General features: G+C 34.3%; 2 protein-coding genes across 14 annotated transcripts in view; one reads left to right on the forward strand and one right to left on the reverse strand.

Moving 5' to 3' along the window:
- The window catches only part of FGF7 (fibroblast growth factor 7), a 29,419-nt gene extending 20,952 nt beyond the window's left edge, over positions 1-8,467 (forward strand). For all 4 annotated transcript variants that reach the window (XM_021407955.1, XM_021407956.1, XM_021407957.1 and 1 more), the window contains exons 3-4: positions 6,773-6,876; positions 7,352-8,467. In XM_021407955.1, coding sequence (XP_021263630.1) covers positions 6,773-6,876; positions 7,352-7,546 — 299 coding nt within the window. In that variant the 3' untranslated portion in view covers positions 7,547-8,467. The remainder of the gene's footprint in view (positions 1-6,772; positions 6,877-7,351) is intronic.
- FAM227B (family with sequence similarity 227 member B) overlaps positions 1-12,926 on the reverse strand; it is a 121,202-nt gene that overhangs the window by 95,464 nt on the left and 12,812 nt on the right. The window contains exon 11 of one of the 10 annotated variants that reach the window (XR_002442043.1): positions 8,716-10,848. The exons of the other annotated variants lie outside the window; for them this stretch is intronic. The gene's annotated coding sequence lies outside the window, so the exon portion shown is untranslated. Of the gene's footprint in view, positions 1-8,715; positions 10,849-12,926 lie in introns of those variants that run through there. 10 annotated transcript variants of the gene reach the window in all.

Genomic DNA, 12,926 nt, shown 5'->3' on the forward strand with positions numbered 1-12,926 from the left:
CCAGATCAAAAGAACAAATTGCATAACTACCATAACGCACTGTCTTGTAAGCAATGAGAGCATTTTTCTTGGCCTTGAGTCATATTTCTAAAAGTCACTTGAATTCATAAATACGTACTCTAAATTTAATTAGAAACACAAGTCAGACATATCTTAGAAGTTTTATTTTGTTTTGACTTATTCTCTAAGTTTTTTCTGCCTTCTCTTTCCCTATTTGAAATTTCATGTTTTATCTCAAGATGATCCTGATTAGGAAAGGATCTGCAAACACATAAGTGACAAGTGTTTAGCTGTCAGTGCCAGCCTCCTTCCCTCAAAAATTCAACAACAGAATGTTCTTTCAACTTCAGTACTGAGAGAGGTGACAATTAAGTACCATAAACATATATTATAAAGTATTTTAAAGCATTTAGAATTTAAAAAAAAATTAGTTTTAGATATATAGTTAGCTTTTTAAAAGAAAATAGTAAAAACATAAAATGATAGCTAGCTTCTGGACATTTGATTTTGTTTTTCTTTTATTAAAAACCCTACTTTTCCTTTTTGTTTTCCCTTCTTTTGAACATTTAGAAGACTACAGAACTCTTCCTAGCAGTAGGCAAAATTCTGTCTTACCCTTAAACACTTGTACCTAGCAGAACAGAAAAATACTGGGACAAAATTGCAGCTGGCCTTGCTGAAAAATCTACTGGATGTAAACATTTCCCTCTGTATTAATGCCTAGAGACATTCTGATACTAACAAATAACAGAAGTAATGACCAGAAAGACAATGGAACATTCAGAGGGTACCAGCAACATATGAAACATTTGGGAAAAGAGCCAACTGATGAGAGACTGAATACAATGCTCTTTAAAAGCTCTTCTTAAACCTTCCTGAATCTTATCACCCAATGTACTGAGGCAGCTCCCTACCATGTGAAAAGATAGCTCGCCGAGTATTTTTGTTCTCTGTTCTTTAGCAAAGAAATCCAAGGTGATTCAAAACAAAACTATCAAATACCACCAGCAATGGAAAAAAAAATCTTACAGGAGAATGCTCTATTTTGTACTAGTGATATGGCTAAATGTCAATTTTTCTACTTGAATTTCCAGTCCAAGGTACTGTCCTGTTCTCCAAGTCACAGTCATGAAATAAGTCCCGAAGTACACATGTATATTTATAAAGCGTTGTGCAATTGCCATTCTAGACCAGAACACATTTGTCTCCAAAAACTGAAGTATATTCCACACACTAAAACGGCTGTGTCAACTTAAAGGGTTGCTCTGTGTCTTTAGTTTTTTTCTACTGGATTTTATATCAGCTGTCTGATATTTAATTTCCCCCAGCTGCTGAAAAGACTGCTGCAAGCATCCGTAGTCACCATCTTCTACAGAGAAATCATAGCCTATCTCAGATGAGTGTCTTTTAAGTACATCAGACAGATTTTCAGGTCTGCAGGAATCTTCATTCACTCTGGCAATTCTGAGCTATACTTGATACACTGACCGTACAACCATATAAAATTGTTTGGAATTTCATGCTGATTTAATAGAAATCACAGTTGTTTTCAGTTTTACATGCCCATTTTCAGTTTGTTTGTCTTTTTTTTCTCTTTCTGGCTCTAATTTGATTTCTTTCCCAGTTAATTTGTGGTATATTCCAGCCTTCTTTTAAACCTTTCCTAAATTTTTACAGGGATTCTTCAGGCAAAGCAACTGGAAAACATAGTTTACATTTTTATTTTTAACTCAATGCTATACAAGACTTGTTTGAAGTTTGGCCTTGTGAATTTACTATCATCAGCATCTCAATAATTTCAGCATGTCTTTAAGGAATTTTGAAATTATTAGAATTTTAAAAGAGCAACTGGATTAAACAATTCTCAAAACCTATGGATAAGAATTTTTTCTTTCCCCTCCCGGCTTGGAGAATTTTTCCTTTTCGTGAATAGAGATTGAAAGGATTAGAACTTTTTACTTCAAAAGGAAGCCTCAAAGAATGGACTTGCTGGAATAAGACAGTGAATGTTATACTATTACACTGCGGAGAAGAGGTTATCCTTAGCAGACTTTCTGACTGTACATTTATTTCTTTATTATTTCCCTGAAGTATCTGGTGCTAAACTGATATTTGGGGACAGACAAAGACAGCTCAGTATGTTTTCTACAGATATTGCGGTTTATACACTTTAGGTATAGAATTGCCTACAAAGAACAACAAAACATAGTAAGTTTTCTTCTACTACCATTTTTCTGCAGATACAGAGCTTTACCTACTTCCAGTGATTCAGATAACAAGAACTAAGCACGAAAACTTAGGTTCACAGTGGAGGAACAATGAAACTAACACGTTTTCTTTCATGTAAATTTATGTCTGAAGTGGCATTAAAAATGGTTCATTAGAATAGTAAGAATTGCTTGACTGAAATTACTATCCTCATAAAACTAATAAAATTAATCTTCAAAGTAAACTGCTGTATTGTTGCTGATTTTAATAACATCAGTTACTCAAAATCAAAGACCTTCCTGCATTTATAGAAAAATGAGATTATTGGGTTACTTCTCAGTAAATCAAATGCTGTTCCTGGCTAGTCCTATCAAAGACTTAATAGTGATACAGAATTTCAAAGCAAAAAAGAGAAGAAATGTGAGTTTATAAAACAAGAAAGAAAGAAAACCTAAAAAGGTCTCATAAAAAGATCTCATTCACAGACTTGGCTGAATGTAACAATCAAAACTCTATTACCAAATAAACATTAAGAACATAAGGATGACCATATCATCTCAAATCCTGATTTATTTTTGCTCAACATCCTATTGGCAAGAATTACCAGTTACAGATGATTACAGAACTGACAGAAGAAACAGGAATATCTGTAGTTGACCAAAATTCTGTTTGAACAGCTTTCTCACCTTGTGACACCTACTGATAGATCACGTTCCTATACACAGCAAAAAACCTTAGCATCCGTTTGCCATCATATAATTTCTCTTGTAGTAATGGAGTATTAGGAACACGTACAAAATGAAGACAGCCCAATATGACTATAACGCCATATACAGTAATCTTGATATCTTAATCCTGACTTAATACAGACTCTGAGTGGAAATTAAATAAAGAAGGACAACCAAAATGCACTTTCTCTACTTTATGGATGTTATTTTATTCTTTGATATAACCTCTAGCAATTTCCTACTTTGGTGCTATAATACAGAAATTCATTTTTATATCAACATACATTATAAAATTGTAATTTGAAGAAACGGTGATGTCATTATGTACATCTCTTCAACCTCAAATCAAGCTGAATATTAAAAAATAAACAGAAAAGTAGATTGGGTGTTTTCACAGTGATATTATGTTGCTTGTAAGTGTTAAAATTCCTTTAACTACTTAATAGGTGGGGAGGAAAATGCTGATCACCTTGTCTTGTGTGCTCAGAAGCACCTTGTAAAGTAGTTAAAAAAGTAACGAATGCTCTGTCCGTATTACTCAAAAATCATTCTTCCCAGTCTGTGGAAGACCTTTGATATTGACGCTAAATTTAATCATGTGATATAACTGCAGTGCTAGTATGGATAAATTATTAAACCTTCAGCGTATGACTTCCCAACCTGAACAGCTTCTTTGCATAGTTTCTGTATTTAAAGGAAAACTTTTTAATTTCTTGAATGTCCATGACGCTTTGTAATGAACAGAACAAGTGAGTTTCATACAAAAGATTCTATGTAATGTCTTAACTTTCCGAAAGTTTGCTAGAAATATATTCCTTTCCTATATGATTTAATTGAAAATTGTAATTAATTGGAGTAATGCTACACTTCTGAAATAAATACAAGAGTTACTGAGGCAGAGACTCGAGAAGGAAAAGAGGTTTACCATATGCTGTCATCTTGCTAGGGAACTTGGGTCATATGTCTTAAAATAGAGTGAGAAGCTTAGTGATGATTCAAGTAAAAAGGTGCATATGAGATGCTGCCTCAAAGACCCAAATCTAATAAATGTGTTGCTAGAAAGGGAAAATTTCTCTTTTGGAGATTGGCTAAGACACAACAGAATAGCAATGATCTAGAACTAGGAACAGAAAAATGAGCACATGCGCAGTCTTTGATAGGCCGCAACATTCTCTAAAGAGAATCACGAATACACAAGCACTATTTGCACTGAACTATCAGTGGTCTCTTTTCTTTGTCTTTAGCATTGCCAATAGTACAATATTTTTAATGTGACATAATTACTGCATAATTATTTATGTTATATTCCTTCACTAAAATTTATGGAGAGATGCACAGATAGAATACTTCAGGAATGTGCCATTCAACGGCCTACAAACATCTTTGGATGTTGTATCACCTCTGAGTCAGGGTGTGAAATGTCATTTATGTGAGGCTAGCCCTAATTCTGGGGGCACATAATTGCTTGCAATTCTGAAAAGCAAAGAATAATATAGCTAATAGTATCATATATGCATAATAATTTATGAATGTAAAGTTATGTCTTTAATTATAAATCCATTGTTTTTTATGCACAGATTGGATTTTAACAATGTAGAGACATGTTAACGATCTCTGAATACATTAATACATGAATATATTAATCTATCCCATATACTGTCATTTCAAAGAATGTGTAGAATATAATTTTGATAGCTAATGTTTTAGTTTGCCATCCATATTTTCTATACAAGAGGATCATAAAATATTTCTCCCTCCCTTATTTCTATCCTGAGCCCATCAACCAGAAAAACTATTCTGAGTTTTATTTAGTTAGTGTTGAGCTTCCACTAAAAGCCATTTCTATCTGAACTGAGTATAGAGTAGAAAAACAAGTACTCAAAAATGGAATAAAGTAATTCCAGCAGGTTAGTATGTCAATATCCACTTCATTTAAAGAAAAAGCTAAAATATAATAAAAATTATAATAAAAATATTGCCTTAGGCAAAAGCTTTTGGCATTTGCTTTTTAAAAGCAATAGTATTTCTTACTCCTGTATCTTCAGCCAACAGCAGCTTACTCAAGGAAATCTCCATTCCTATTAGTATGACAAAGTCATTCTGAATCTTTCATTTTTTTTAGTTCTGTATAAATAGAAAATTCAAACATAAACTTTAAAAAAATGCCCTCTCCTTAAGATAATGGCTAGCATAGGCAGAAGAGCAAATGGATATAAACTGTCACTGAAAAAATGCAGATTGCAAATTACTACAGAGTCTGTAGCCATTAAAATAAATCAGGCTCTGGAACAGCCTTTGGCGGAAACACTGGGGGCAAAGAAATAACAACTCCAATTTAGTATTGGCAACGTTTATGAAAAGAGAATTATCTGATGCAATTCCCAGGCTAGCATAGAACTGGACTTGATGACCCAGAGATCCCTTCCACTCTCATGTTCTTTGTTTGGCTAGATGCAGATGTTCATCTGTTTTTCAGCCTCACTGTGGTTTCTCTCAAGTGAAATTTAAATGAAAGTTAATATAATTTTTGTAGTTTCGGTTAGAAATTGCCCTTTGTAAGAATTGTTGTTAGGACTGCAGCAGAGTGGAACTTCTCAAAGAATTCTGAAAGCTTTACTTAAAGTTGGCTTAGCATAAAGAAGTATAAACGTTCAAAGAAACGAATGCCCAGCAGGGAACACACCAGGAGAAGAGGTAACTGATCTACTGGTGAGGAAAACAGGAGCGAAAAAAAGTAGGTAATAACAGGCCAGGACTGATACAATGGTAATATCAAGGAAAAGGAAGAAAGCAAGACAGAAAGGAAAGAAAGCAAAAAACATGAAGATATAGAAAAGTATAGGGAAAGAAATATCAGAAATATTCATGCCTTCTTAAAAAATAACTAATGAAAAAAATATTATCATGTGAGGTAGCTGTAAAGAGTCAATACAAATCTGAAAGGAAAGGTTTTGTTCAAGAGGAAGATCGTTCAGGTGACAAGCTAACACAGTTCTCTCCACCTCCCTCACTCCTCTCCCCATGCTTAGCTATTGAGTTTCTGCCACTGGTTGAACTGGCTTTGAAGGATTCTTTTTCCTACAGTAAGTCACAATACAAATGCTACTGCACAAAGTTCTGCATGTGATCCAAAATGGAGAAAAACATCTCAGACTCAGAAATGTAAATTGAAACCATTGCTCAAAACAATGGTAATATTTAAGCTTGAAAACAACCTGGCATTCCTTAATACCGTGTACCATCTTCCTGCCTTTTCTCAGACTTTTTAATTTAACCTAAATGTACGTTTACGTTGCAAGTAACTTAAATGTATCATAGTGACTGCAGAAAGCTGTTGCTGATTTACATCAGCCAGATGAAAATGAAGTCATTTATAGCAATATATAGAAAAACACTAGGTGTTTTTTAGTCTTGAATAAATAAGCTCCCAGTGCAACTTTTAATTATTTTCAAATACAGGTATCTTTGCCCATTCCTACCAGTCATAAAAGCTTGCAAAGGTCAAACAAATATTTTATCTTAGGTAAGACACTGTGGTCTGTTTCCTATCACTTGCAAGTACTAAGGTTTTACACTTGCTCACTTGTGATACAGCTACACGTGTCTTCAAAATAAAGGCTTTACACAAATTCTTTGAACCTTGATGGCTACAGATATAATTCTTCTAAATGAAACCCAGAGTATGATAAATTCTAAGATACACCGATTCTTCGAAAATATAAAAATTTCTTATACTAACATCTCGATTTCAGTAGATATTTAAAATTTATAAATCTTACAGGTTGACTGGAAAAGATATTTTGCATTAGTGTAATTTTTCCTGTGTACTTTCGCAGGTATTCTAGAAATCCGAACAGTGGCAGTTGGAATAGTGGCAATCAAAGGAGTGGAAAGTGAATACTTTCTAGCAATGAACAAGTCAGGAAGACTCTATGGAAAGGTATGGGTGCTAAATTCTCCTCAATCATCTAAGCAACCTCCACGCTAACTTCTCTCACAATCATCGTGAACTATCTTAAAAACATACGTCATTATTTTGTAAGAAACAGTTTGTACGAAATAAACTCCTAAAAAATTAAAATGTATCCCATGTGTGTATGAATTTCATACTCACTTTGAAAATTCAGTTATTGGAGTTTGTGTATGTTTTTAAAATGTGAAATTTTAACAGGGAATAGATATATAAAGCTAAAGTATTCAATACTCAGGCTTCAGAAGCATAATTTATTTATTATCATTGTTAATAATACTATTTGGTTACTACTAATCTATCAATTCATTTAATATTCATAACATTAAAAATATGTCATTTGTATGATGCATCTTTTTCTCCCATCTGCCCCAATCTAAGTATTCTATGAATCTATTTAAAAGCTCTTGTACTTATTTTACTCTAAATTGTTTATTCTCAACAGAAAGTATGCAATGAGGATTGCAACTTCATAGAACTAATTGAAGAAAATCATTATAATACATATGCTTCTGCAAAATGGACACACAAAGGAAAAGAGATGTTTGTTACATTAAACCACAAAGGTGTTCCCATGAAGGGTAAAAAAACAAAGAAAGAACACAGAGCATCCCACTTTCTTCCTCTGGCAATATCCTAATCATACATGATCTGTAAAGAACTAGTTCCAGCAGGAAGATTATTTTTAAGAAGATTATTTGACAAGGTATCAAGAGAGGCTGGAATACTACTGAGAAACTGAACAAGCTGGACTTGCGCATTTATGTTTATTTTTAAGAGACTACATGGAAAAGATTTGAAAATATACACAAAACCAGATTTCCTAACTAAAAGCTGTAAAAAATTCTAAAGAGTTGTACAATCATTATCTTAGTCATTTTAACTGGGTAGTTTCTTAAATTAATTTACCCTGAAGAATAAGTCATGACTTGATTATCTGATAATATTTAATTTAAAAGAAAAAAAAACACACAAAAAAAACAGAAAACAATCTGCTTCTTAAATATGGCTGCTATAATAATAATAAGCAGATGATAATGTTGTGTAAAATATGTCAGACTTTAAGGCTGCTGGAACGAGTTGTCAGATTATCAAGTCAATAGTAAGTGTGGAGGCTGAGCAGTATTTTAAATACTTCCCCCAAGAAACCGATATCCTATACATAAACTATATGATCAGAAAAAAAATATATAATCTTGTAAATGTCTATTGTTGCATTCAGATAAAAGAGTTAGTTTGGAAAAAATAAGTTTACTCTACTACAAAATGTTCCTATCTATTAATGAAACAAATACTTAATGCTGCTCTAAAAGATGTTTCAAAATAGTGTATGTAAAATAATAGGAATAAATAACGTACTTCATCTCACTCTTCACAAAGTAACAATTTATATAACGACGAAGCAAAAATTCAGACATATTAAGGTATTTTATGTAACATATCCTATCTTTTGTATAATTCCTGTTAGGGCATACAGCTTTTAATATTGTTTTTTTTTCCAACGTTATACATGCTTTTTCTGTTGTTACAGCATTAAACTTTATTTTAAGTTGTATTTGAACTTTATTGTTTTAAGTTATTTAAATGTTATTTATAAAAAAAAAAAAAGAACTTATTAAGCTGCATCTGTTTCATATGCTTTTAATTCTAAAGAAATAACAAAATGGTCTGGCTGAGACGCATGAATTTTTTTCTGTGACCAGACACAAAGTCTAGTACACAACCCTCTTGCCAACATACATTGGATGGCAGACAAAAATGACAGCCTGCAGCGAATCGCACAATGGACATCTCAAAGGAAACAATGCAAAAACGTAAAAAATCTTTGCCACACACTCAAGTTGATTTAATAGCAGCTCAGAGTTATACTAGGTAAAAGAAAGTTGCAGAATAAATCCTCAGATGGTGGAACCTATGCTCACAGAGCAGTGTAAGAACCCATATGGCTAATCTGAAACACCAGCCCAGATCCACGTGACATGATGAAGAAGAGATATTTTACTTCTCTAGGTATCAAAGTGTTCAACTAAGCCCTACGTGCCTGAAGAGTTACTTCATTCTGTTCAGTTTGCCTACAAGTTTTCTCAGCATTGTGATTTGTGCTCAAAGATCACCAAAATTTAGCTAAAACAGCTGTTGCATGATCATTACCAACTTGGGATGGAGTCTAATTACTAATGGACTTAAATGCTCTACTTTTCAGCACAGGTATGTAGACACAAACATTTTTTCTACATATTGAGACACCTTTGTAACTGCACTCACACAGAACTGCCTGCAACAATTCTCTTTAAGAAATATGTATATATTTAACAATATTTGCTTATTGAATATTATAATTTGGAAATTACTTGTGGATTTTGACTTAGTCATATCAAAAATTGAAGTGTAGGTATGAACGAGACAATGCAGAAAATTTGTCAATACAACTACATCAGTAAACCTCCACTGTGCTTCTGCTGCTTTATCTATTGCTTGTTCAGGGGAAACAATAGTCTGTACTATCCGAGAATATTTTTTGCTGAAAACCGTCTGCGCTTCTCTGTGAATACATAAACACTGAAATAAAGTTCCTATTCACAATCAACATTAATATACTAGCAAAAGTTTCTAGATACAAATCAGCTTAGATGAAGCTTTGAAATAAAAATGGAAAGAGCAAAATCTCCTACAAGACTGTGCTTAAAAGCTCAACTGAAGTTTAAACTTGTGTGCAAGTATGTACATTCATATGCAAACATATGCCAAAAAAAGCGCTTAAATTAGATACAGAGAGGTTCTTCTAAAGATCTTTTGATTAGGTTGTGCAAGAATATAAGCATACAGTCAAGCAATTCTTGAATCCCAAAGGTAATTTGCACGTACTGCTCTATGTTTTATATAATGGATTATTATACTACCATCCTTATTAGGTAAGCCAAAGCTGGTTTACATTTTACTGTCATATCTGACATACAGCCCATAGGTGAATGGTTCAGGAAAAGATGCCCCAGCTCAAATCCCTGCAGTAGCACACAGTCATATGGCCTAGCATGTTGCAATACCTTCATTACGCTGACCTAGTAACAGAGATGTAGTAATTGAGAAAAAAATCAGAATTTTGCCCTTGTTCATGGATTCTCTTCAATTTTTTTTCTGGCATTTTAACAAACAGTCTTAAAGGCTGGAACACATCCTAGTTTGTTCTACTCTAGTACAGAGTGGAAAAGTTTAACAGAAAGCAGGATCAGATCCACCCAGTGTATCAATTTTCACAATACCTTTCATTTAGAACTGTCTTCAAAGCAGAAATCCAGAAATATTTGAATAGTCTTATATAAAAAAGCGCTGCAGATTTTGATTAGAAAAATTTGCAAACCAAATTGATTGCAAATTGATTGATTTGCAAATCAGTCATACGGCAACTGAAACCCATCAAGTGTTAAAACCTAAGCTCTGTAAAGAACTTCGCAATACCTGGCTGAGGAAAGCTAGCTTGTAAATCTCAAGCATTCCAGACAATTCGAAACCTGCTTAGATTCCAGACATAAAAAATAGGTTTTCTCCAACTCTGTTTAGAAGGCAGATGATAGCTCACCAAAATAGGTTTCTTTCATTAGGAAATGCTTTTACTAAGAGTCCTGGCACTTGACAAGATTGACTCATAATATAGAGGAGGAAAAAAGGGCTCAACTCAGAGAAAATTACTTCCTGATGAGAATGAAGTATAATGCATATACTTGTCACAAAGTTCACAATGTTTTCAAACCGAAGTCCAATACAGAATCACAAAATGAGAGAATGCTCAAGGTTGGAAGGCACCTCTGGTCCAAACCCCCTTGCTCAGCAGGGCCACCAAAAACAGGCTGCCCACAGCCACGTCCACTTGGATTTGGAGGGTCTCCAAGGAAGGATAGTCTGAGGAGAGTTCCGTTGCTCAGTCACCAGCGCAGTAAGGGTTTCCTGATGTTCAGACAGAACATATGTTTCAGTTTGTGCATCTTGTCCTGGCACTGGGCACTACTGAAGAGCCTAGTACCAGCTTCTTTGCATCCTCCTTTCAGGTTTCTATAAATATGGATAAGATGCCTTCTGACTCTCCACTCCTCCAGGCTGAAGAGTCCCTGTTCTCTCGCAATTCATTATTACCTCGGACAGCATCAGTATTGATAGATAGAAAGCAAGTCATCAGCTAGTGACTGCTGAGTTGTCATGATTCATCTACTGGCCTTTGAAGTTTGGTTCTGCTATAAATTTCATACATAACTTTAAGGAAGCCATTCTCAAAGTCCCATTCCATATGTAAGTAAAAGAGGTACAAGCCTGATGTGAGCTGCTAATACATTAAACATATTTCCACGCTAGCTTTAAATCACCGTAATAATCTCAGCAGGGCACAAGTCAGCAGGGAGGATGTTTCTGAATTTCTGCCCACATTCACAGTGATTTCGATCATAACACAGGACACCATATTGTCATGGTTAGACTGCTGTCTGTGTTCAAGCTAGCTAACAAGGTTAGCTTGTTTATGGCTAACTGAGTTGCTGTGATATTATTGCATAGTACAGGAACAGTACAAGAGATCTCCAGATGAACTTGAACATGTGGAAACCATGGACGCTCAATTCTTGTGTAAGACACAATACACTAATATGACAGCTAACTTGCCTATACACTCTATTCCTATTGGTTTCATGGGACATTACGCACCAAAGTAGATCTGGGCAAGCAACAAGCTTCTCAGTGTTCATAAATTAGAACAAGAGACTATTAAACAAAACTGAGAGTGCCTTGCGAGCCTAAAGCACTGTGGTAGAGCACAGAATAGGATAATAATAGGAAGAGCTAAAATAGTAAGGCTTCTCCCTTTTATTATATTTTCATAGGAAAAAACAAGTCATTCTATCCTCTTTTGCAAAGAAGCATTAAGACCACAATAGCTTCAGTGACTTCAAAAAATACTGTCAATGAAACAAACTCAGGCCAGAAGTATTATTATAATCAACAACTGAGGTGATTTATTGAACCTGCTCTGCAAATAATCACTTTCTACTGAGTTTCATATTCTTATTTTTCACATACTAGCAAAGTACTGTAATGACCGAGGTCTAAAAGGCAAAGGAAACATGATTATACCGGAAGAAAACCATGGCAATTTATAAAAATCATGCAAATGTTTCCACTGGCTTCTGGTTTTGTAAAAGCATATTATATTTTAAACCCAAATGTTCCTCTGATGATTGTCTTCAACAACGTAATACATTTCTGTTTCTAAAACCTGTGCTGCAAACAGAGCAACACACAAAAAGTGGATTTTGTAAACAAGAATTTCCTTTCAAGACTGTAACTTGAAGAGAGTAACACTGACTTTCAATTTAAAAGAAACAGTGGCTCTCCCTTTTTTTTCCCCTTCAGTTGTACTCGAAAAGAACTACTAAAGGAAAAAATGGAAAATTATTCAGGAAAGCTAACAGGTAATATATAATGACAGTGAACTAGTTGACTTTATTAAGTCACAGAGGTGCATAGCCAATCCACATAAAGATTCTGTAAAGCTGCATTCATTTGTAGAGACCAAATTGTTCAGCGAGCTCTCAAGAGCAACTCTTCCTTGTTGCTTAGATAGCCCATTGCACCCATAAAAAACCACACAGTTGTCTTACATCTACATTTCAAGAGAAGGTTTGTGGAGAAATGATGGCACACGCTAGAAGACTTCCTTACCTCTGATATGTGTGCAGTATTTCACTAATTCAGGATTTCCTGAGTACAGCACATTCCAAACGTTCTCTCCTTAACAAATATGAGAGAAGCCTCTATCTTTTCCTAACCATTTAACGTAACTGTATGGAAGATGTGTCAGAGTAGTATCATTGAAAATGCTAGTGGCTGGGGATCTGCACACAGACATCCTACCCTATTCAGGTTGATTCCATCACTAAAGAATTTCTAATTTTTTTCTTCAGCTTATCTTTAAGACTAGCTACGAATATTCCTATTTTATGTATTCAATTATACATTAAAAATGCAAAAGTAAAGAA

The sequence above is a fragment of the Numida meleagris genome, chromosome 9 (genome assembly GCF_002078875.1).
Source record: "Numida meleagris isolate 19003 breed g44 Domestic line chromosome 9, NumMel1.0, whole genome shotgun sequence".
In the NCBI taxonomy this organism is placed as follows: Eukaryota; Metazoa; Chordata; class Aves; order Galliformes; family Numididae; genus Numida; species Numida meleagris.